The 27,207-nt window shown below is 39.3% G+C and overlaps 1 protein-coding gene across 1 annotated transcript in view; it reads right to left on the bottom strand.

Moving 5' to 3' along the window:
• Nucleotides 1-22,433, bottom strand: part of LOC120531414 (E3 ubiquitin-protein ligase RNF43) — a 425,040-nt gene extending 402,607 nt beyond the window's left edge. Inside the window, exon 1 of the mRNA XM_039756813.1 lies at nt 20,740-22,433. Within this exon, the coding sequence (XP_039612747.1) occupies nt 20,740-20,979 (240 nt within the window). The 5' untranslated portion in view covers nt 20,980-22,433. The remainder of the gene's footprint in view (nt 1-20,739) is intronic.
• Nucleotides 22,434-27,207: the final 4,774 nt, after the last annotated feature.

Raw genomic sequence — 27,207 nt, 5'->3', positions numbered from 1 at the left:
CCACCACAAAGAAACCGGAAAAAGAAACAGAAGAGAGAGTAGGGGTCAGTTTGGATTTTAGAGCCACCATGAATAGTTATTATGAAGAATTGAACATACAGAGTATCAGGATTATGTTAAATTGAAGTTATAAAAAGGCCATGTTAAAGTAATGTGTTTTCAGCAGTGTTTTAAAGTGCTCTACTGTATTAGCCTGGCAAATTCCTATTGGCAGGCTATTCCAGTTTTTTGGTGCATAGCAGCAGAAGGCCGCCTCACCACTTCTTTTAAGTTTTGTTCTTGGAATTCTAAGGAGACACTCATTTGAGGATCTAAGGTTACGATTTGGAATATAAGGTGTCAGACATTCCGATATATAAGAAGGGGCAAGATTATTTAAGGCTTTATAAACATAAGCAGCATTTTAAAGTCAATCCTGAATGACACAGGTAACCAGTGTAGTGGCATTAAAACTGGAGAAATGTGCTTGGATTTTCTTTTCCTAGTTAGGATTCTAGCAGCTGCATTCTGCACTACAGTAGTTGCAAACGATTTATGTCTTTTTTGGGTAGTCCTGAGAGGAGTGCGTTACAGTAATCTAGTCGACTGAAAACAAACGCGTGAACTAATTTCTCAGCATCTTTCAGTGATATAAGAGGTCTAACTTTAGCTATGTTTCTTAAGTGAAAAATGCTGTCCTAGTGATCTGATTAATATGCGATTTAAAATTCAGATTACAGTCAACAATTACCCCTAAGCTTTTTACCTCCGTCATGACTTTTAATCCTAATGTATCCAGTTTATTTCTAATAGCCTCATTGTATCCATTATTGCCAATCACTAAGATTTCAGTTTTCTCTTTATTTAACTTGAGAAAGTTACTATTCAACCATTCTTAGATACAAGTCAGACATTGTGTTAGTGAATCAAGAGAATCGGGGTCATCAGGTGCTATTGATAAGTACAGCTGTGTGTCATCAGCATAGCTGTGGTAGCTCACGTTGTGCCCTGAGATAATCTGACCTAATGGGAGCATGTAGATTGAGAAGAGCAGCGGACCCAGGATAGAGCCTTGTGGAACACCATATTGGATATCATGTGACTTTGAGTTGTGATTACCACAACTAACAAAGAATTTTCTCCCTGTCAGCTAGGATTCAAACCAATTTAAGACACTGCCAGAGAGGCCAACCCATTGACTAAGGCGATTTCTAAGAATATTATGATCAATGGTGTCAAATGCAGCACTCAGTCTAAGAGGATGAGAACAGATAAATGGCCTCTGTCTGCATTCACTCGCAAATCATTTACTACTTTAATGAGTGCAGTTTCTGTGCTGTGATTTGTTCTAAAACCCGACTGAAATTTATCAAGAATAGCATGTTTATTTAGGTGGTCATTTAACTGCATAATGGCTGCCTGCTCCAGAATTTTACTTAAGAAAGGCAGGTTATAGATGGGTCTAAAATTTTCAAGAGCCGAGTGGTCAAGATTATGTTTCTTATCTAGGGGTTTAACTACAGCAGTCTTAAGACAGTCTGAGAAGACCTCCGTATCTAATGACTTGAAAGCGACAACTGAACAATTCAGCGGCAGCCATCAACTCACATGCAGAACCATAGGTGAAGGGCTTAAGCATTTCAGTCTTATAGTGCTCCTGTGTACTATAATTATCTCCTGTAACATCATCAGTCCACACTTTGAACCTGTCCCAGTCATTTAATACATAAGACACAATGTCCCTGCGGATATCAAAAGTGAGCCTGATATGTCCGTGCAATATGTAACACAGAGAATGGAAAAGACAGGCGCCATCTCCAGGCATGGACACCACTCGGTAAGTGATAGTTCTTTGATCGATGGTGATCACCTCGATAGACATGTTAATAGGGGTACAGTTGGAAGAATAAAGGGAATGGGTACTTGATCAGTAAACAAAGTATAAAATACCTACACATTAACTATAACAATTGTAATAAATGAAGAATAATACAGCGGAGAACCCGTGGATTAAATAAAAAGGCTGCTTTCTTGGCGAAGCAAGGAAAAACAACGGCCTTATATGGCATTCGTTTATAAAACAGCGGAGAAGCTGTGTAAAGGCTGCTTCACAAAAAAACAGCGGAGCGCCTTATATGGGCAGGCAGTCAGCCAAAGAAGGGAATCAATAAATAAGTATAATCATAATAAAGGAACAAAAAAATAGCAGAGAACCCGCGGATTAAATAAAGGAAATGGGTACCTGAACAGTAAACTAAGTCTAAAATAGCTACACAATAACTATAACAATCGTAATAAATGAACAATAAAACAATAGAGAACCGCGAAGCAAGGAGAAAGGACGGCCTTATATGTCGTTCGTTTATAACACAGCGAAGAAGCTGTGTAAAGGCTGCTTCACAAAAAAACAACGGAGCGCCTTATATGGGCAGGCAGTCAGGCAAAGAAAGAGAATCAAATAACTATAATCGTAATAAACGAACAAAACAACAGCAGAGAAGCCACGGATTAAATAAAGGCAATGGGTACCTGAACAGTAAACTAAGTGTAAAATACCTACACAATAACTATAACAATCGTAACAATGAACAATAAAACAGCGGAGAACCCGTGGATTAAAAAAAATCTACGCAATAAGTATAACAATCGTAATAAATGAAGAATAAAACAGCGGAGAACCCGTGGATTAAATAATAAGGCTGCTTCCTTGGCGAACTAAGGAAAAAGGACGGCCTTATATGTTGTTCGTTTGTAAAACAGTGGAGAAGTTGTGGAAAGGATGCTTCTTTGGTGAAGCAAAGGAAATGAATGAACACACCACAGCGAAGAACGGCCTTATATGGGCAGGCAGTCAATTACGTGGGAGGCGTGCTGATTTTCGCAGCAGCCGCACTTATGAATATGCTAAAACAGTGGAGAACCTGTAAAAAGGCTGCTTCCTTGGCGAAGCAAGGAAAGGAATGAACACACCTCAGCGAAGAACGGCCTGATATGAGCAGGCAGTCAATTACGTGGGAGGTGTGCTGATTTCCGCAGCAGCCGCACTTATGAATATACTAAGCACAGTCCTTCACCCACGAGCAAGGAAAAAGGACATCCTTATATGTCGTTTGTTTATAAAACAGTGGAGAAGCTGTGAAAAGGCTGTTTCCTTGGCGAAGCAAGGAAAGGAATGAACACACCGTAGCGAAGAACGTCCTTATATGGGCAGGCAGTCAATTACATGGGAGGCGTGCTGATTTCCGCAGTAGACGCACTTATGAATATGCTAAGCACAGTCCTTCACCGCGAATATTTACCTTATATAGGCTGTCACTCAATTACGTGGGCGGAGTGATGATGCAAGACGCAACCGCCTCACACGGCGACTGAGCTCCCCGCTATGGCCGTATACAGTATACAAAAGTAGGTTCCAGTTATGACTGTTATGTGTAGAATTTCGAAATGAAACCTGCCTAACTTTTGTAAGTAAGCTGTAAGGAATGAGCCTGCCAAATTTCAGCCTTCCACCTACACGAGAAGTTGGAGTGAGTGAGTGAGTGAGTGAGGGAGTGAGTGATAGGGAGGGAGGGAGTGAGTGAGGGCTTTGCCTTTTATTAGTATAGATTTTCCATTCACGTAAATGAGAAGGTCTTACCATTATACAGTCAGGGATCTCTTGTTTAAGAGTGTATGGAACAGAATTATGCAAAATAATACTTTTAATGCATCAGAGGAGTGGATAGAAAAACTGCTCAGAGTACAATTGTAGATTAAAGTGCAGACCAGTGGGAAAATTTATGAAAGGATCTGGCTGTAAGTTTTACTGAAGAAGATAATAAACTAAGCAAACGAAATTCTGGATGTGAAGTGCAAAAACAGATATGTAAAATACTGCAGCTTTGCATTTCGTGTCAGGAGTAAGTCAATTCCAAAATTAGAACAGGTAAAACAAACAACCATTTTTTATAAATTGAATGTCAGATTGTGCCTTTGAATAAGAACTTTTTTTAAATAACTTCAAATTACAGTAATCCCTCCTCGATCGCGGGGGTTGCGTTCCAGACCCCACCGCGATAGGTGAAAATCCGCGAAGTAGAAACCATATGTTTCTATGGTTATTTTTAGATATTTTAAGCCCTTATAAACTCTCCCACACTGTTTATAAATATTCCCCGCAGAGTTATACAGCATAATCCCTTTGTATTCTCTTAGATATTAGGTAAGATTCATTGAAATTATGTATATAAACACACTGTTTATATACAGTAAAACCTAAATATTATTTTAAAGATATTGAGTGTCTCCGATATCACATATGTTACAGCCATTACGATAGACATGCCACCAGCAATAAATACGTACAATACAAGAAAAATAGTATACAGTAAATGTGTGTACAGTGACACTAAACGCACGTACATGTACTAAGTACTGTAAGTGGAAAATTAATTATGGTTACTCACCAACAATGACACGATGACTTGTCCGATAACAATGAGTTTTATTTTACTGCACAACAAAGGAGAGCGTTACAGCCCTTAAAGGAGCCACTTCAGGCGATTGTGTAGCACTGCCGTTGTTCTTCTTCTGGCAGTCTTCAATGCAAATCCCTAAAGCAGATTCCATCCGGACTACTGCCTTATTACATCCACTTACAACTCGTTTTGCACCCTGGTTAAAAGGACACTGCGGCGTAGATCTTATATTCCTTTCCTACTTTTTAAATAAAAGAATCGTAGCCTTCAACAAATCAAAAACGTTTACCTTTTCGGCAATCGTTAACATCTTCCGTTTGCACTTGGGCATGGCCCCTGAAGCAGTAGCAGATCATTTTGGAGCCATAATGAAGGGCTTGACTATGCACAAAGATACAGTAAACACAAAAGAGCACAACTCTTTACACAGCGAAACCCACTGATGCTGAATGAGCTAGACGAGACTTCCTGGTTAACACTGCATTCAGAAGGCAGGAACTTAACTGCGTGCTCTGATTGGTTAGCTTCTCAGTCATCCGCCAATAGCGTCCCTTGTATGAAATCAACTGGGCAAACCAACTGAGGAAGCATGTACAGGAAGTAAAAGACACATTGTCCGCAGAACCCGCGAAGCAGCAAAAAATCCGCATTACATATTTAGTTATGCTTTCATATAAAATCCGCGATAGAGCGAAACCGCGAAAGTCAAAGCGCGATATAACGAGGGATTACTGTATATTTAAATAGCAATGGTTGATCTGACAGCCCTAATACATATATATATAGTATATATACAGTATATATATATAATATATATACAGTATATATATATATATAAAGTATATATATATATATATACAGTATATATATATACAGTATATATATATATATACAGTATATATATATACAGTATATATATATATATATATATATATATATATATATATATATATATATATAGTCTAAGGTTAAAAATGTCCCTTTGGTTTTGTTTAGCTACTCTTAAAATAAATACAGTCCCCTGGTTTAATTTCATCACATCTTTCCCCACCTTTACTGGTGCGATGTCAGTTCACCAATTTAAAAATGTCCACTTGTGAATGGAATAAGGAGGGTGTTTCCCTTCAAGGTGGTAACTTTATCATTGGGCTTTTTCCTACTCCACTCTTTAAGACTGTGGTTTGATTCATAATTTTCCACAACATAACTGAATGAGATATCCTAGAGCTATTCTTTCCACACATTTTGGCAAGTGCATCCCTTTATTAAAATTGCACTAAAATCACCCCTGTTAAATATCATGCTGTAGTAAGATTTCTTTGGTCAGAGGTAGTGAAGCCTGCTGAAATTCAATTAAACCTGTCCTTCAGACTATTCGTAGATTTTAATTAATAAAACACTTTAAAATAGTGTTAAGAAAAGGAATTCATCCTTGACTAGGCACATTAAACATAACACAAAATCTTATTTATGCCTCAATTACAGATTTAGATTGAATGTATACCATAATGGCAAACATGCAATGAGGCACTGACCAGTTGTACATGGCCAGTGAATCTGTGTTTAGCATAAAACACTGTCACAGCACTATCCATTCCCTTACCTTACTGATTCTCCCCCAAAAACTCCATGAATATTGTCACATCCTTGTCCAAGTCCTTCACCAGTTCTTTTCATTTTGACATTTCAAACTGATACAGCAGCCTCCTCACCTCACATGCTTGTCTGTGATTTTTACACCTCTCTCATGCTTTCTTATTTGTGTCTTTTCTTGTCAGCCATCTCAATTTGACAGTTTCACGGGTTGGCGTTATAAGGAATGTGTGTGATATTTTCGTACACCAGAAATTAAAGCTCTCTGTGAGGCATCAACAGCGTTGTTTATATGTCTGAGATTATATATTACCACAATAAACAGTGCGTTAAACAGATTTATAATTTAATAATTTTACTATACAATCGTATGGCAACCCATTACAAACGTCTCCCATAGTTAAAGAAACATTGCCTTATATGCTTATTGCTTTGTCATCTATGTTTAGGTTGTCTTCAGCTCAAAAAACAAAGTCTTTAATGTTATGACTATTGTCAGAGGAGGCACTACAATGGGGCATGTGCAATGACTGTGAAATTGCATCCTCATGGGAGAACCCCAAGATCTGGTTAGATTTTCATAGACTGACAAGCAGACCACAAGCAGAATTCATAGTCAGAAGTGACGCTGCAACTTGCTTATGCTGTAAACAGACACAACCTTTGAAACAAGGAGACACCCGTCTTCAATGGATTTCTATGGAGAATATCATCCAAGCTTTAATTAATCCAAAAAAATTGTAAGGGTACATTTTTTAGCAAGCTTACATACAGGTCTAAATGTACCTGATTTTACTGTTTGAACCTTGATAATTTTAATGATTTGTCACTTGTCATTTATAAATTTATATATATATATATATATATATATATATATATATATATATATATATATATATATATATATATATATATATATATATATATTATAAATTTATTTATATATACATATATATATATATATATATATAAACACAAATACATATGATAATTTGTAAATAGTCCTATTTTGTGTAGCACTACAGTATAGTTGATACTCTCAACAGCAGTAATTATGACACTATGGTGGAGCAAGAAATACAATCACTGAATAAGAATACCAAGAAATCCTATTTTGTCTCCAAAGTCGAGTGACAAAACATCCTTCATTTGTGGTATACTAATATTGACTGGTTTGCTGCTGCTAGATCTGTGACAGTGCACATGGACTGTATGGACATGTCTGGCTTGTTTTGCAGACTTGAATTTGAATTAACTCATATCAGAAACATAAAAAATTCAAAGGAGCACTTAACTCAAGGGTTCTGAATTTGAGATGTTGCATCATAGTTGCAGGGCTGGGGATTTCACTCTGTAATGTCATACAATAATAGCATTTCATAAATATCATGTTAATGTCTCCATTGCTTTAAAAAGCAAACAGTATAAAATTAAAGTGTCTGTACACATCATTTAGATTTAGAGAAGATTTTTCCCTAATAGGGTAGACTAACAAGTTGGCACTTTTTCTGTATATTAGAAGCAAGCATGGTGCAACATGTTCCATCCATAGCAAGCAAAAAATGTGTGGTTGTTGCATCCAATGCAGGACAAGATAACTAAAATTTATTGTCATACAATGCATTTAGCTAAGTTGAAGGTAGCGGTGTACAATAGAAGCAAGGATACTGATGCCCTCCATTATGTACAAGGAATTCAACGTCCTCTGTTGAAAAATTTGGGCAAGTATGTTCACATCAGCTCAACTTCTGTGCAGAGGGTGCTTCAGAATACAGACAACTCACAACCTGGAGAGATTATGGAGCAGCTCATTATGAAGAACTAAGATGTTTAGATAGAATAACACTAAAAATTAAAATAAATGTACAGAGACACTGTTTTATCCATCCATCCATCCAACTCGCTATATCCCAACTACAGGGTCACAGAGGTCTGCTGGGGCCAATCCCAGCCAACACTGTTCTATCTTCAAAATATAATGTTTCCAAATCACTATACAGATTACTGCTGTTAGCACTGTCTCCACTGAAAAAAATGTGGACTACAATCATAAGAATAGCACACTTAACTAGTATAGTGATGAACACTAAGGTCTCTATTTCTTTCAAACACATTGATAATACAGAATGTAGTATTATGTTTTTGAGATGCAAGACTTGAACAGCCACTGCCTTGACCATGATTAGGTAAGGACAATTGCCATGGACTGAATGAGCATGGAAATGTAGTACCTACAGCAGCGGATTGGTTGCATAGTCAACCACCATTTCCTGTTGCCAACTAAGGATCACAGGCAGACAACAGACCATATATGTATTTTTTGGCCTTTGCTTTCCTCGTGAAATACCCTTCATGTGCACTTTGTGCCCTGGCAAGAAAAAGAACTACAGCCACAACTGACTATTGCCTCTAAATTGTTGTTAATATGTAATCATTTGAATTAGTTGGGCCAGATTTTCAAACTAAGAGATTTAGCTGGACAAAACATTTTCAGGAGCCAGTAAGCAGTAGGTAATGATACATTAATTTGTATTGGTTTAAAATGTATTATAAGTAATGTTTATTTATTGTTTCCCTTTTAAATCTGGTCACATCTGACATGGGCACTTCAAAAAGTGTACAAAAAAAAATACAAAATTTATCTAGACACATCTCAAAATGCATAAAACCAAAATAGTGCATAATATTAGCAATAACATTTCTTTCTCTTTTTTGAAATAAATATTTTGAACATATAATAATTCTTTATATTTACACTAGCCTGCCCACGGCGTAGCATACACCGCATAATTATTTATTGATGTGTGAACACTTCCTGAAAGACACGGTTGTCCACATGGGGAGGGTTTAAGGATACAACTGTCAGTGAATGAAAAGATGGAACTCTGGAGAGAGCAACATTCAATTGTCCATGACTGAAAACAGGTTATGGCAGATACAGGCATATCTTTTTGAAAGTTTGGCCCTGTGCCTTATTAATTGTCATTGCAAACGCCAATCTAACAGGAAATTGCCTGCGTGTAAAAGTAAAAGGCAAATTTGAATCTGATGGGGTCAGGGAAATCCAGGGAATAAGGACAGTTTTTGAGGTAGCAGATATGATAGTCTTACACTCCAGTACAACAGAAAGTCTAGTGCCATTACAGAGACGGATCTCTTCAACCATGTGCAAATCCATTCAACACAAACATTTGTCTGCAGCCACGCTGATGTGACGTCACCTTCCCACTACCCTCTTACTGAAAAACATTTACAAACGCATTTCACACCGGAATTTCAATGCAACATTTGCTCCAAAACCTTCATGATCCAGAAATATCTCAAAGCACATTTAAACACACACTCCACTGAACAAACACATTCCACACAGGTCTTTCAATGCAGTATTTGTTCAAAAACGCTCCAACTGCAGAGATATCTCAATGCACATTTAAAATCACACTCCACTGAAAGAATTATGCAATGTGAACATTGCCAGCAAAGCTTCAAAACAACTTGTGCTCTCAAGAAGTACTTACAAACTCATTCCAATTCCTTTCAATGTCAACTCGCAAACCCCATGCACAGTCATCGCATTCAGTTTTACGCTGCTTTTCAACAAGATACCGCCATTCCCATCCAAGAACATAACATTGGCCTACCTACCACAGTATGTACTTCTTGCAATGCACTTCATTGGCCATCAGAGGAGTTGGCAGGCCTGGCCCTGTCCTGCGTATCCCATGGTCTTACGGTTGGCGGGCGTGGCTCTCTGTCTTGCGTGTCCTTAGTGAATGGCGGGCGGGACTCTGTCGTGCGTTCCCCATGACGCGGGAGGAGAGTTAGAGTGGCCGGTCGGGGCTCTTTCATGCATAATCCATGGTCAGGCGACTTGGTCGATTATATATATAGAAAAGCAGCCAGAACCGAAAAGAACAATGAAAAGTTAACGTGGCTCAGAGGTGCATGTGGACTGTAGCACAGACGAAAGCAACTGAGGCTGTGTTTGGTGAGTTATTGCGTACTGGTACATAAGCAGGCAGTGCACATGCCTCAAGAGCATCGGTTGACGCGGGAGGAGGGCTACAGTTGGCGGGCGGGGCTCTGTCATGCGTATCCCATGACGCGGGAGGAGGGTTAGAGTTGGTGGGTGGGGCTCTGTTGAGCGTATCCAATGGTCTTAGAGTTTGCAGGTGGGCCTCTGTGAGTTGGCGGGCCTGGCCTTGTTGTGCGTATTCCATAGTATCCCATAGTCTTACAGTTGGTGGGCGGGGCTCTGAGAGTTGGCGGGCATGGCGCTCTGTCTTGGGTGCGTCTTACATGCCCTTAGTGAATTATATATATAGATGGCATTTTTCTCACTACTTAAAACACTTTGCATCCCATGCATGACGCAAATCCATGATCTTTTTAATGCGAGCCAGCAGTGCTACGATTGTGCCACTGCATAAATATGTTATCCAGTTATATCACAAAGTGCATTTAACAGAATAAAATAAAAATACCAGCACTATCAACACTATCAGTGCACAAACCCATTACAAGTGATAACAGTAACTAACACAACATCTATGGCACACTCAGGGAACCTCCCTAGAGAGAGCTGAGTGACAGTATCAGGATAAGAAGGGATCAAATGGTAAAAGAGCAGAAGAGATTCCCCCAGAGAAGTGGCTCCTTCGATAGGCTGTCACAGTATCATAGACTACTACCACCACTTGTAGACACACGGCAACATGCTGCATTGTGGGTTTGAATGTTGCTAGGCTATGCAGAATATTGTATTCATGGTCTATACTACTGTAAGAATTTTTGAAGACTCGCAAAATATGTTTTTCTTGGGTTATTCTCTGAGTTTCTGATGGAACCACAGGCTGGGCCACTCGGAGGTTGTTTCTGGGATGCATGTGGCCTGCAGGCCGCCATTTAAATAGGCTGGAATACGCCATCCAATTTTTATTTTTTTCCATTCGTGAGAAAGTTTTCCAGAAATGGTATATTTAACAATATTTTAGCAAAAATATGTGTGTCTGGGTGGCTGTCAGCATGCAACTGGATGACTTCACATGGCAACTATGCAACACAAATAACGTGAGGACCTTTTGATACTATTTGCTGCTGTTCAACATTGGTCACCACACCTATTAGAGAAACTTTGTTATCCCTATAATGCATGAAAACATGACATTAAACATTTTTCTTAGCCATCACTACAAAATACATGGGGTAAGTTTTGAGTGGCATGTTCCTTTAGTTCTGGTCATTTGGTTAACTTCATTTTGTAATCCTTATAAATTTAGAGCTCTCTGCAGCACATATTAATGAAGCATCTGTTAAAACCTCACATGCCTGTGAAAAAGCACCTGGGCAGGTTAGGGTTTTACTAGAAAATAGTCTCCTTATTTATAGCTCATAAATTTTATAATTTTTTTTAAACATTTGTGATTTATGGTTGAGGAATTTGTTTAGCAGGTTGTGATGATACATATTGCACATTTGTTTTCATATTTGGGTGAGCTGGGAGTGGTCATGTTTTGGTTTTGTGCTTTTTGTAATTTGTGAATGGGGTATGGTGGGGGTGTTGTTTTTTTCATTTTTACTATTATAATTTGGTTATAAATAATATCCTTTTAATTTTTTGATTAGCTAATTTTGCAATAAAATTATCACGAAAAAGTAAAATAATACTTAGCAACTTAATCAGTAAAAAATTTTCTTGTGATTTTAGCATATTTGTCATATCGCTCAAGTTCAACAAAATATGCAAGAAAATACATTTTAAGGGCACTAATATATGAATTTATATAATATATACTCAGCAAAAAAAGAAACGTCCTCTGACTCTCAATTGTTTTTACTTTCAGTAAACTTAATGTGTAAATATTTGTATGAACACTAAAAGAGTCAACACCATAAGACATAAACTAAAAATGTTTCACAATGTGTCCCTGAATGAAGGGAGGCTCAAAATCAAAAGTACCAGTCAGTATCTGGTGTGGCCACCAGCTGCTTGAAGTACTGCAGTGCATCTCCTCCTCATGGACTGGACCAGATTTGTCAGTTCTTGCTGTGAGATGTTACCCCACTCTTCCACCAAGGCACCTGCAAGTTCCTGGACATTTCTGGGGGGAACGGCCCTAGCCCTCACCCTGCGATCCAGCAGGTCCCAGACGTGCTCAATTCCTTCGACGATAAACACGAATCCGTCCATCACTCCTGGTGAGACAAAACCGTGACTCATCAGTGAAGAGCACTTTTTGTCACTCCTGTCTGGTCCAGCGAAGGTGGGTTTGTGCCCATAGGCGGCGTTGTTGCTGGTGATGTCTTACAACAGGCCTACAAGCCCTCAGTCCAGCCTCTCTCAGCCTATTGCGGACAGTCTGAGCACTGATGGAGGGATTGTGTGTTCCTGGTGTGACTCGGGCAGTTGTTGTGGCCATCCTGTACCTGTCACGCAGGTGTGATATTCGGATGTACCGATCCTGTGCAGGTGTTGTTACACGTGGTCTTCCACTGCGAGGATGATCAGCTGTCCTTCCTGTCTCCCTGTAGCGCTGTCTTAGGCGTCTCACAGTGCGGACATGGCAATTTATTGCCCTAGCCACATCAGCAGTCCTCATGCCTCCCTGCAGCATGCCTAATGCACGTTCACGCAGATGAGCAGGGACCCTGGGCATCTTTCTTTGGGTGTTTTTCACAGTCGGTAGACAAGTCTCTTTAGTGTCTCTTTAGTGTTGGAGTGTTTAGAACTGTGACTTTAAATGCCTACTTTCTGTAAGCTGTTAAGGTCTTAACGACCATTCCACAGGTGCATGTTAATTAATTGATTATGGTTAATTGAACATGCATGGAAAACATTGTTTAAAACCTTTACAATGAAGATCTGTAAAGTTATTTGGATTTTTAAAACATTATTGTTGAAATACACAGTCCTGAAAAAGGGACGTTTCTTTTTTGCAGTATATATATATATATATATATATATATATATATATATATATATATATATATATATATATTCTCTTATATGAATTAAGCATTTATTTTTTCTGTACTTTCTTGGATTAATACTAATGCTGATTAATGCTTTGGATTTTACAAACAGTAATATGATGCAATATTATTATAAGAATTGGGTGTCCCCCACATGCATAACACCAAAAAAGAAGAACTGCATTAAACTAAAAAATATATATTTTTTTTATACAATTTAAGTTTTCTCCAGATCCACTGCTTGCTTTTTAGAAGGTTTGTGTTTTATATCATTAAACCAAAGTAATATGTAATAAATTTACAACAATGTAAAAGGAAAGTCTTCTGCTCTGACCACTTCTGCTCAGCTACAGAGCATAATGGTATAGGATCAGCAGATTATGTCATCAGTAAAGCAATAAAAAAGAATGTAAATAATAAATAAATAAAACTAATTAAGCAAAAAGTATTCCAAGAGGAGTCAGTCAGTCATTATCCAACCTGCTATATCCTAACACAGGGTCACGGGGTCTGCAGGAGCCAATCCCAGCCAGCACAGGGCACAAGGCAGGAACAATCCCGGGCACAGCAGGGCACACACACCCACACACAAAGCACACACTAGGGACAATAAAGATCATGAAGCAGTCAATTATGAAAATTTAAGGACCTAAAATCATTTGGCACATACAGCACCTGCTTAAATCTATGGTTTGTTCAAATCAACCTGTGTTGATTTTGCTTGCTTAAGGTTATTTTCTAATTTATTCACTTCAGTGTCAGCCGTAATGTTAACTAACTTATTATTTAAATGTAAGTTAAATTAACTTTGTTATCACAAATTCCACAAATTTTCTGCAAGATAATCTATGCTGTTTTTGTGCTTAAGACAATTGCAAGTTTTCCAATACTTTTTAGCACTCTGGTAAGATATTTTTCTTGTAATTCTTACCACAAGAAGAATTTCAGCTGGGATCAATTGGCTTTTCAACCACTTCTAAGTTCTACCAATACATGTATCAAACACTGAATGTTTCACAGGACAATAAACAAATAGATACATTTAAACATTTACTTTTTGGAGGTTAGAAGATTGTATATCTTGGCAAAATATATTTATACTCCTACACTTATGTGCTGCTGGTAGCACATGCTACAATATTATGAAGTCTTGCAATTAAATCTGAGATAAAAGACAAGAATGATATTTAACCCTTTCAAATTTTTAAAAAGAAGAAGTAAGAAAGGAAACAAGTTTGGTTAAGGCCATGATACATTACACAACTTTTGCGGCTATTTAAAATTGTAGACTACACTTAGATAATCGTAGCAAGTCAGGTGCAGTTGTGGCATGAACCCATGACCATCTGTCAAATATTCTGACATATCCAGTGACCTGCTCCAACTAGTCCATGCTTGCCCCAGAAAAAGCAAACAAGGTTGGATTTTGTCTTAAGTCATAGAGGGAGTTCTGTGTGCATGAGAGCTAATAACCAATGGATGCCCATCTATAAAGTACAATGCACATAATTCAGTGAAGAGAAATAAGGAACACAGGTGTTTTGGACCATGCAAACAAAACAGAGTCTTCTCTGTCTGATGTCTCATGTTTTATGTACCATGAAAGAATGGGAAAAAAAATAGGGGCTAAGATTACAGCTGAACTTCCGAAAATAACTCATGTAATACGATGTCGGCTTTAAACAAATTTTATATGTCCTCACCCATCTACTTTACAATAATTGGTTTTCTTTGATTACAATGCAAAACACAAACACATGTACCAATAGTGAAAATTTACAGACTTTAACCATTTCAAAACATGTTTATTCTTTTTAATCCAATTAATCTCTTTACAGCAGTACTTTGGAGAACCCCCCCCCCGTCTATAGCTCTTTCATCTGAAGCAAACCCCTATGGCTACATTGCCAGCCAGTGTGAATATAAATGAAATGTCAGAATGTCATGTGATACTTCTGCTTACAGCCAGATCATAAGCACACTTAGTATTATGCTACTGAAGGTTTTCTAACCAGTTTTTGCTCAAAGATAATTCTGCTCTGTTTCAAATAATGCAAAATACAGCTGAATGTAACACTTGAGATAAATGACCTGATTTAAAAACTGAATTTTTAAGCATACAATAGTACTGTCACTAGACAACAGTGAAAAAAATTACATTTAGTCTTCTCAACCACTCTTTCATTTTTTTAAACTCTGTATGCTCTGTGAAGCTGCACTTAAGTAACTCTGTTTACATTTACCTAAGAGCAAATGTTAATCTTCAGTAAAACTACAGAAACAATGACAAAGAGTGTAGTATAAAATGTATTACTTAATGAAATTATTTTTTTTAACAGTTGCAGGACAACCATTCTTAAAAATGCTTTGATGTGGTTTCAAGAATGAATAGTGGCTATTAGACATTGAGATGACAAAACATGTTCCAAGAACAGAGTAGGGGTTTATTTATTGGCCAGAAATTTTCTGCTTCCTTCCAGCAAATGAAAGCTTTAACTTTGTCTAAAGTACCGTCTGTTGGAACTAGACAGTTAAACATTAAATTAACAATCTGACATATTCTTCCTGTAGTGAAGGTGTAAAAAGCAGTGCCCACTTTCTTTAATACAAGTGGGCACTGTGAAACAGTGAGGGTGGTCAACTGATAATGAACTGAGACTATTACAAAAAAAGAAAGAAAGCAGAGCAATGCTCAGTTTATTATTGAAAAGAGAAGATTGCAAGACCAAGAGAAAACAGTGGAAAGGATAAGCCTCAGGCCAGTAATAAACTGCTAGGGGAAGAACAGTAAAAGTCATCTTAAACTAATCACCAATATATAACACTTACGCAAAATATTATCTCAATTTGTTTAATATAGCTCTGTGACACTAAAAGACTACAGATAAAATAAATGGCCATTGAATATCACCCAAGACCCACTGGGGTCATAGTGGTACAACAAAGAATTACATATAAGATGCAACTAATTAGCATGACAATTATGCAGCATGGTCCACAGAGGCTCTTCTCAGCACACAGAGCCACATAAATGCTTTTTTACAATTGAGGCAAGTGCCTCCAAGCACCTATTCACCCCGCCACACCCCCAACACAGTGATGCTCTTAAAAACACAACAGCTAACCCTAATGATGAAACACAAAACATCAAAAAAATACTTTTATGAGTGGTGGCAGCATAATATCCTTTAACGCTGATGAGTAACTCTGAAAATAGGTTGGTTAAAAATAATTGCTTCTCTTTGAGAATCTTTCAGAGGGTGTGAATTTTAAGTAAAAAAAAAGCCTCCACATTTCAGAATTACCTGGATTCTCCCCCCGGACAAAAATGCAAAAGTAAAGAGCAGTGAGGAGAAAAAAAAAAAAACCTGCCTCAACAGGCAAGCCCTGCTGGGCAACCTGTACACAAGCTTCTTTTACTTGAAACTCGCAGCTGGAGATCAGCCAAAGCATCAAACCCCCTCTCTTCAAATTCTCGCGGTTCAACTTCAACTGGACACTGGAAATGATCACCGGATGCTTAGTTTTACTTGGTTGACCCTGAACTTATCAGTTGAGATAAAGCCGTCAGGAAGAAATTAACAAAATAGTCCAGTACTGATTGTTTTGCCTATTTTTCATTCTTTGAAGTGATTTATAAATACAACATCCTTGGAAATCTTGCATAAAATTTATTTCATTATTAAAAAAAAAAAATGGCTTCCAGACACTATACAGGTTATTTTCTGTTTCCATAATTCTAAGGTAAGAAAACGTTACATAAACCTGAAAAATCATTGTCACACTTGTTCTTCCTGAAACAATTTATTCTAATAAATATCCAGCCAACAATTTCTTCACAAAAGGAGTTTCATTTTTGTCCAAAAGATTACACTCTACAACCTTCAATTACCACTGACAGAATATCTGAACACAAACTACATGCTATTTCACTTTTCACTGCCCTAACCAAATTCTGAACAAAAAAAAACTGAATAGTTAAAATTTGAGTTATTAGCAGAAATTCAACTCGTGTGGAATGCAGTCTTCTGAAATGCTCTGTGATTAGGCTTCACCCACATTAATTAAGTTGCTCTCTTAATGACATAAGTACTAACCAGGTACTCTGATTCAACAGTTGTTGGGGTAACACAACACATTGATTACACTTGTGTTATTTTATTTAAGTAGACGTTTATCCAAAGCACCTTTCAAATCACAATGCCATAACAGCTCAATAGTGCAATGGTATATTCAGTAGCCTTACACTGTGAGCCATACTGGGGATCTAATCAGCAGCCTCGTGGCTTACACTCCACTGCAGTAATTAACCAAGGTATCAAATGATCTGTAAATATCATTTCACTGTGTCTTCATGCAATTGTGACTAAACATGTGAAAGAACAGACTAGCCTCATATATTCAAGACAACATTTTCAAACCTGTTTAATTCACTTTAGGTTCTCAGAGGGCAGGGCTGGAATTAAATCTTGTATGGGGTGGCTTCTTATTAGTAAATCAAAAATAAAATAGAATTCTCTCAGCTTTAACTCAAAATTTAAGTGAACCTTTTAAATTATTATTAGGCAAGTAGTTATCCAGCTGCTGATTTTTGTAACTAACATCCCAATCTCTTTGGAGCTCTTTTCAAATTGAAATGCAGAAATATAAATGACAGAACTACATCTTCCAAAAACTGGACTGAATTGCACCAGGATTTGACTACGGACTATGATTTGGCTTTGACAATTTCAGGCTATAACTTTAACATTTCTCAGCCAAGAACAAAACAGCTTTTCTGTGTGCTTTATGGGCACCAAGGGCATGGTGATAAACTGCTTTTTTTTTAATGCAATTTATCAAGATTTGGTTTATCATCTTTAGAAATTACCCCAAACACATTAAATAATCAGAACAAAACAGTTAATTCTACAATTCATTTTTACATAAAACAAAAGGAAACTAGACATACCAAGTGACAGGATGGTATCATACAAGAAAAACAAAACATTTTCATTTGAAAATGCAGTAATAGAATCAATAAATGGTTACAATGCAAGAAAAACAGTTTACAATGACACTTCTTTGCTTGCTAAACTATGCATGTTGTTTCCTTTTCCATGCCATCTGAGTATTCCGCTCATGGTGATAAGTCATACAATATATATGTTTGCTTCCAGTTTGAAAATGAGACCCAACAGATGTTAATATATCAATGAAATACTACAGTGTTAAAAGAAATCATGCACAATTCTTATCATTGCCATCTCTTATCTCACTAGCAAATTTCCATCTTCCTCTGTAAGTACTTTTCCACGTTTCTTCCTTCATCTATATTTTGGGTTTGTTGCTTTTATTTTCAATGTAACAATGCTGTTGTTCTCTGCAACTGTATTTTTTAAACCTTTGTTACAGAATGTGTGTCTTGAATGATATGTTAAAACAGGTGCTATAAATTCAAAATTTCAATCCCTTTATAAATGAAGAGGCCTACTCGGTGAGGAAATACCTAATCTGAGTTACAGAAATCACTGAAGCACCACAAGGTTACCTTCACACAAGTATTAGGTCTGAAAATACCAACTGGCTAAGGTTGAGCAGACACGCAAAAGTGTGAATATAAACAAATTACGAGAACCAAAGCCTTTCTGGTATTTGAATAATGTGAAAAACAGAAAATGTATGGGTCTATAAAGATGATTTACTAAAGCCAATACTCCTAGCCTCGGTTCCTGGGGAGATGGAGTGGCCAATCTTTATGGTTAACAGAACTGCTTACGTAATTAGATGACTTGCCTTGTCTCATTACTTGGAATCTTAGAAGTAACTTATTTGTGTGGGTTTCACTTTACAACAAACTTCACAAGGTATTCATATTGTACTTTTAACACACAAGCATTTATTCAGTTTCCACACTTTTATCATTTGTTGTGGTTCACTTGCTCAAGACTATGCACCTCTTGAGTGTTTCCTTTCTTAAATATGTAAAGATGACCTGCAAATAACAAAAGTGGTCGGGAGATTGGGTGACTATGCCATTCTAACTCAAGTGATGAGCAGTTCTGTTTGTGAATAGAGGTGCTTTTGGCGATTTTTTCTTTAACGTGACACTGCCTGGTGCATCAACAGGAAAACTTCTGCATTACAGAAATGACTATAGCAGCACCTTTAGAAATGTGATCAGGCCCCCTTTATTGTCATAATCCTTTCAACCAGCATCCCAAGAACACTCTGTGGCCCCCAGATTGATAATCACCAGTTTAGTGTAAATCGTATGTTTAAAACCTAAATCAAAATATGTCACATGTTTTGTATTACAATTTTTTATGGTGAAGGCAGCAGCTATGCCAAAGAAATCTAATTATACTGGTTCCACGAACAGGATTTGTTTAACAGCACAACACGTCAGTTCAGCACAGAAGCCCTGCTTCTGATTTTCTGACGTGGATAGGATAACAAGGCTCAAGCAAGATGAGCCAGTTACAAGCTAAAAATGTCACCTGTGTGAAAGAAGCTCCAGATTGGTTGTGAGGTTAATATTCTGCTGTACATGCTAGTAGAAAAACCCAAGTTTGCAACATATAGGGAAGTCACTGTTTGTAAAGGAGTCAAGTTATACAAAACTTCACTCGGTTATCATCCAGAAGGCAAGTGACTTGCAGGAGACATCTTAATAACCAATCACACTTTGCTGCACTGTGGTGTGGGAAAGGTAATCGCCTGCATCACTCTGCAAGACTGTACAGCACTGACATACAACCTACAGCCTGGTTTTCTATTTAGAAGTATGTGATTAAACTTGGCAGGCAGCTAAACAAAACCAGATTACTGCACTATTTGGTCTATACCAAGTTCAGTTCCCCAAAATCGTGAACAAAATCTGTGAATCTGCAACGTGGCTTGTTGGACCATAATTTGAAGTTTAAAAAAAGAAATCACCAATGCCACCTGAATTAATTTACTCTCCTGGGCACAAAGCTGGTGAATTGTGAGGATGTTTCCGACAGTTCTGTTCGAGACAAACATTCATTTTCTGTTTTTCAGTCTTAAAAAAATACTCAAAAGAAAACAAATGAAAGTTTAAAGTTGTTGCGAACTACCAGTTGGAAAGGAGATCAAGCTGGATGTTTAATTCTATTGACTCCAATTGCCCTTTTGGGGAAACGAGGCATTGGTCAATCCTTTAGGATTCAGACTGAAAAGCACAAGTTTATGGTACTTCTCTCACTGACTGCTGCAATGAAAACGGGCACAGAAATTCGCAGTATTTTTTATTGTGGAAAACTGCCGAAATGTGCAGAACAAGTTTTGAAAATTTACATTCAAAGATTAAAGAGGATGTCTTATTCCAGTCTACATAATTTGGAGAACAACTAGTTTTCTGTTGCTCTCAAATGCAAATGCTTTACAAAGAGTGACTGGAAAAAAAATATGAAATATGGATTATGATTCATAAACAACACAAATTTCCTTCTGGGATAATAAAGTATATCTAACCTAACTTGTAATGCCAAATTTTGGGATCTGATATATACCGTAACGCTAAAGTTGATGCAAACAGTCCAACATTTATTCAGCTAAACAAAATAAACAGGATACAGAAAATCTAAACAGAGCAAAGAAATCTGAAGAACTGTAAACTCAACAGCTTACATTTGGGACGCTCCATACATTTTTAAATTTCGTCACCGGCCTGGCACCAGCTGTCTGGAGCTGGGTCCCCCACCTCCCGGCCCACCCCGAGCCCACGCCCCCTTACCTGCATGAGCTGGCCTTGGGCTGGACCCGTCTCGCTGGCCCCCGCGAACACCCCCTCCAAGGTGAGCGACTCCCCCGCCCGCTCAGCTCTCAGCAGTGTCACCTTGAGGACAGCCTTCTGCGGGGAGCGTTCCGACTCGGCAGCCGCCAGCTCCAGCCCGGTCTGCCCGAGCACTACCTGAAGGGCCGCCATTAGCAGCCACGGCCAGAGCCCGGCCAGTGGCCGCTGCGGACCGGTCATTGCAGAGGCGGGCCCCGGCCGCACATGGTGCACAGCGAAGCCGACAGCGTACTCCAGTTAGCCTCCGACCAAAAAAAAAAAAAAACAAGTTCCAGAGTAAACCAAAAGTAAAGTAAAAGTTGCAATGCAACTTGTGGAAAGGCACAATTTGATAACTGTATCCAAAAGTGGTCGTGTCGTGCACTGCACGTGGCTTGAGGGCAGATATCGATCGAGTTGAAACTCGTTTCCTCCACGAAAGTCAAATCCCGGTTTTTTTTATGAATTGTTGGTCACTTGTGCAGGTAATCTGTCACACGTTCACTTAAATGGAGTATATCGGCAAGTCGCGGTTTAGTAGGTGTGGAGGCGAAGTGTCACACCAGGACGGTGACATTTGTCCACTGCGACGCCGGTAACGAGCAGCTCGTTATCGCGGCACCCCCAATCGTTCGCGCCGCATTGTGAGAATCCGCCTTCCCCGTGAGATCAGTGCCGCTGTCCTTTGCTGCTCCAGGGCGACCGCAATCCCGAGAGTTCGGTGCGTTTGATCTCTGCGTTGCGCCACTTGCCCTCCAGCCCGCCCCCCGGGCTTTCGGGAAACGGTGGGAATCAGCCGGGGCGCTGAAACATTACAAAACCGCTCTTGGGCTTTTTCTGCGTGACACAAGCCGAGACGGTCAAGGCTCCGACAGCACTGTACTTTTCCCCCATGAATCCCCAAGACACAGAAAGATATTCAGCGAGAGCAGAAATGCGAGAAGAAATCGGTGGCGTGTCCAACGCTGTGCTGGGCTTACGAACAAATCCTCTGCGCTGAAACCACACTGGAATCGGAAAGTTTCAGTACTTTCCCAAAGCGATTCCCTCCTTCATCGAATGCATTAATACTCCCAAATAAAAATCGCTTGTCTTCAGGCATTAGAGTTCGTGCCCGTAGCCATTGCGAACACTACCGTATTTATTTAATTAATTTGCAGAGACAAAATATCTTCCCCTGCCTCCCCTCGTCTCCACTTCGTTAATATCTCTCTAACAGACAGATACGCAGGCACAGAAGTGCAACAGTAACCAAAAAAGCCTTAAAATTAGGCAGAAAATAATGAAACATATAATCCCACAGGAATTTCAACGCGATTAGGCACTTTCTAATTTCTTCCCATGAAAAGATGTGGTTCCACCTCCAGCACCCCTTCACCTTCTTTAATCTTCAAACAGCACGCCTGTTTCTTCCAGGGTATGAATTCCAGGTCAGGTTTCCAAAGAAGCAAAACGAGCTAATTTCTCCAAAGAAATCTTCTCGTGTGAATTTACTGTAAGAGAATGCGTAATCTGGAAGACTTTTGTAAGAGACTATATCTCAGTTCAGCAACATTTGTAAAGTTTCCCCTTCCAGACAGATCCAAGACGACTGAATGTAGTTTTTGAAGGGAAAAAAAAGTTGTTGAAAGAGGAAGGCAGCAGATTGCAGTGTGTAGCTCTCTGCCTCCCTCCCCTGGGATCACTGTGTCTACCTGCTGACTGTCTCAGTGAGGGTGGAGCAGCCGCTGCAGACCAGAGGCAAACGCCGGCTCCACCTGCTGGTAAGTACACCTCCGCTCAGCTTGTTCAGCTTATTTGTGATACAGAAAACGATGTATTAGGAGAGGGACCTAACATCACCTTCAGAGCCTAAAACACTTGGGAGGTGGCCGGCAGGCGTGTCTCCTATTTAAAAGGTGGGTTTTCCTGGCTAAGAAGATGGACTTTACATCTCTTGGTCACAGGTTCAAATCCCAATAGTACACACTTTAACTGATAATTGGGAGCAAGTTACCTTAATTCTGTCTGCTCTTCTTTTTGGTTGTTATTAGATAGATAGATGGGCGGCACGGTGGCGCAGTGGTAGCGCTGCTGCCTCGTAATTAGGAGACCTGGGTTCGCTTCCCGGGTCCTCCCTGCGTGGAGTTTGCATGTTCTCCCCGTGTCTGCGTGGGTTTCCTCCGGGCGCTCCGGTTTCCTCCCACAGTCCAAAGACATGCTGGCTAGGTGGATTGGCGATTCTGAATTGGCCCTGGTGTGTGCTTGGTGTGTGGGTGTGTTTGTGTGTGTCCTGCGGTGGGTTGGCAGGATTGGTTCCTGCCTTGTGCCCTGTGTTGGCTGGGTTTGGCTCCAGCAGACCCCCGTGACCCTGTATTCGGATTCAGCGGGTTAGAAAATGGATGGATGGATGGATGGATAGATAGATAGATAGATACTTTATTAATTACAAGGGGAAATTCACATACTCCAGCAGCAGCAGCAGCATACTGATAAAAAAAAAATATTAAAGAGTGATAAAAATGCAGGTAAAACCGACAATAACTTTGTATAATGTTAGCGTTTACCCCCCACCCTGGTGGAACTGAAGAGTCGCATAGTGTGGGGAAGGAACAATCTCCTCAGTCTGTCAATGGAGCAGGACAGTGACAGCAGTCTGTCGCTGAAACTGCTCCTCTGTCTGGAGATGATACTGTTCAGTGGATGCGGTGGATTCTCCATGATTGACAGGAGCCTGCTCATTGCTCGTTGCTCTGACACGGATGTCAAACTGTCCAGCTCCATGCCTACAATAGAGCCTGCCTTCCTCACCAGTTTGTCCAGGCGTGAGGCGTCCTTCTTTATGCTGCCTCCCCAGCACACCACCGCGTAGAAGATGGCACTCGCCACAACCATCTGATAGAACATATGCAGCATCTTATTGCAGATGTTGAAGGACGCCAGTCTTCTAAGGAAGTATAGTCGGCTCTGTCCTCTCTTGCACAGAGCATCAGTATTGGCAGTCCAGTCCAATTTATCATCCAGCTGCACTCCCAGGTATTTATAGGTCTGTACCCTCTGCACACAGTCGCCTCTGATAATCGCAGGGTCCAGGAGGGGCCTGGGTCTCCTAAAAACCACCACCAGCTCTTTGGTTTTTCTGGTGTTCAGGTGTAAGTGGTTTGAGTCGCACCATTTAACAAAGTCCTTGATTAGGTTCCTATACTCCTCCTCCTGCCCACTCCTGATGAAGCCCACTATAGCAGTGTTGTCAGAGAACTTTTGCATGTGGCAGGACTCCGAGTTGTATTGGAAGTCCGATGTATATAGGCTGAACAGGACCGGAGAAAGTACAGTCCCCTGCGGCGCTCCTGTGTTGCTGACCACCATGTCAGACCTGCAGTTCCCAAGACGCACATATTGAGGTCTGTCTGTAAGATAGTTCACGATCCATGCCACCAAGTATGAATCTACTCCCATCTCTGTCAGCTTGTCCCTAAGGAGCAGAGGTTGGATGGTGTTGAAGGCACTAGAGAAGTCCAGAAACAATTTTTAAAGCACCACTGCCTCTGTCCAAGTGGGAGAGGGATCGGTGTAGCATATAGATGATGGCATCCTCTGCTCCCACCTTCTCCTGGTATGCGAACTGCAGAGGGTTTACAGCGGTTACAGGGAAAAAAGGGACTTGCTGCAAATAATTGCAATGTTAAAAGTAGGGTACTTGTGTGTTTTATATGAAAGGCATTATATAAAATTGATGATTACAATCTTCATTTTGACATTGAACAATATGTTTCTTGATTCAGAAAGTGTAGTCTGCAACTTAACATCAGCAAAACCAAGGAACTGGGGATTGACTTTAGCCAGACCAAACAGCCTCTTTGTCCATACACCACACTCTAAACCAAGAAGGGCTTTATGGGTGAAGGCCAAGGAGGACCCCACTGCTAAAGAAAAGAAATCAAAAAGAATGACTGCTCTTTGCCAGAAAGTACCTGAACAAACCACAATCCTTCTGGGAAAATGTTCTGTAGACGGATGAAACCAAACTATCACCTGTAGACAATGCACTCCAGCAATTTGTTTAGAGATGGCAAAATGAGGCATGGTGGAGGATTCATAACATTGTGGGGCTGCTTTGGTGCCTCTGGTACTGGAGGCCTTGATGGTATCACAGGAATCATGAAATCAGAGCATTACCAAAGTATTCTAGACAGAAATGTGCTACACAGTGTAAAAAAAGTAGGTTTGAGTTGAAAATTATGGGTTCTCCAGCAATATAAAGACCCAAAGCACACTTTGAAAAGCATACGAGAATATGAAGAAAGGTTAAAAAGGAACAAAGTGGATCATTTTAAACTGGCCAATCCAAGTCCTGATCTCAATGCCATTGAAAATATGTGGAAAGAGCGGAAATCTGCCACAGCGGAAGGGAGTTCTGCAAGCATTCAAGAGTTTGAACAAACTGCAAAGGAAGAGTGGCAGAAAATTCCACCTGCCATGTGCAAGAAGCTTATACTGTAGATGGCTACAAAAACGTTTCAAGACAGTACTCTGGATATCCAATTAAAATATTCTGATGATACACATTTGGTACATTTTCATTTATTTCTGAATATATTCTACAAGTTATGCTAAAAATTAAAGGGTGCTAATAATGGTGACCAGGACTATATTAAAAAGGCAGGCTCGGTTATGGGACACACACTGGACTCCCTGGAGGTCGTAGCCAAGGAAAGAATGAAAACAAAACCTATTGACATTATGAACAATGCTGCTCATTGTCTCTCTGACATACTAACACTGAGGACTTTCAGCCAATGAATCATTCGACAGAAGTGTGTCAAGAAAAGGTACGGGGGCTCCTTTATACCAACAGCAACACATCTGCATAATGCTTCACTGGGAATGGAACTGCCAAGTCACAAGTTTTTTTTTGCTTTTTAATGTTTTTTCTTGTTTAGTCATAATGGTGTGTATTCAGACTATTCATTGTCCATCTGTTCTATGATTTTCTTAACAACCAATGACATTTTTCTGAAGATCGCACATTATTAAGGATGTTTGTAAAAGGTATTCAGCCTAAGGGTGTTAATTGAATTTTATTGCATTTCAGTTTGAAATGCTGCTATGGCTGGAGCCACACAGGGCCAATTCTGCCAAGATTGTCTTCACCATCACAACTCTAAACTGATTTCAGTGGGGTCAGTAAAGGCTGGTTGAGTGGAAACTATCAAATCTTAATTTTTAGTTGGATCTTTCACACTGATCAACTTAAAACTATAGAATCATATGATAAAAGTTTTCTACAGATGCTTGTAAATTGTGCATTTTTTTAATCCACATGGAGGGCCCATGCTTATCCCAGAAGACCATTACTGTGCAGAGCTACTGCTCTACATTCAACCATTACTGTCCATGGAAAAATATCTGAGTTACGGGGAACATTGGAATCAACAGAAGGAAAGATTCAGTAATCATATGAAACAGCTTAGCACAGGCTTCACTGTAGCCTGCCCAGAAAGGAGTGTAAGGTCTCCAGAACTAAGACTATGCCTGACTCAGTCTTTGACTTTGTCTGTTTTAATTTACCATGGACCTAACAGAGGTTTATTTTCTCAAAGGATGTTGCTGAACTGAGTTTGTTTTCCTTTAATGAACAGATATTGTTAGGTTCAATTGATGTTAATCAGTTTTGAACCATTTAGTTTTCCTGTCTACTTAAACAAATCTGTGTCTTTATGTGTACTCTACTAGAATTAGTAATTTGTATTTGTATCTACCTGTGAACTTGTCACAGTCCTCTGTGTCAGCACTCAGTGACAAGTGCTATACTAAAATAAACTGAATTAAATTGAATTGTACAAACACTGCTACTCATTCATACCTGGACAGTCAACCTAAAGTGTAAATATTTTTAGGATGTGCACGGGCAGCACAGACACAGAGAAACCACATAAACCTTGCACATGGAGTGCCTGGATCATTCAAAATCATTATAAATAAAAGTGGATTCCATGTAGACTCTAGTGAAACCCACTGACTTTGGAAAAAAATTTGTTGAATTAATTCCATTTGCGTGTCATTTCTGGATCAGCAGTAACTGAAGCCTATCCAACCTATGGTAAGGCAGGAAGCAGCCCTGGACAAGGCACCAGTCTACAGTATTTCAGGACCCATTTTTGAAAATACCATCCACAGGTTAAGTACACTGATCTCTAGCAATTGAAAAAGTGAGTTTGCATAGCTCCTAATAAAATAAGCATCATGAAGGCTAAAGAGCTCCAACGAGGAGAAGGGTAGAAGAAAAATTTCCAAGATGCTGAAAATTTAGCAGCATTGAATTTTAGCAAAACAAAATAGAGCTATTATGAAAAAGCTCTCTGTTTGGAACAAAGCTTTAAAGCTGAGAATATGGGAAGACAAGGCACTGGATCCAAAAATCTACCTACAAAACAACAGAGTATCAAA

The sequence above is a fragment of the Polypterus senegalus genome, chromosome 6 (genome assembly GCF_016835505.1).
Source record: "Polypterus senegalus isolate Bchr_013 chromosome 6, ASM1683550v1, whole genome shotgun sequence".
NCBI classification, from domain to species: Eukaryota; Metazoa; Chordata; class Cladistia; order Polypteriformes; family Polypteridae; genus Polypterus; species Polypterus senegalus.
The sequence above is the reverse complement of the archived record's forward strand: the minus strand, read 5'-3'. Positions and strand labels throughout refer to the sequence as shown.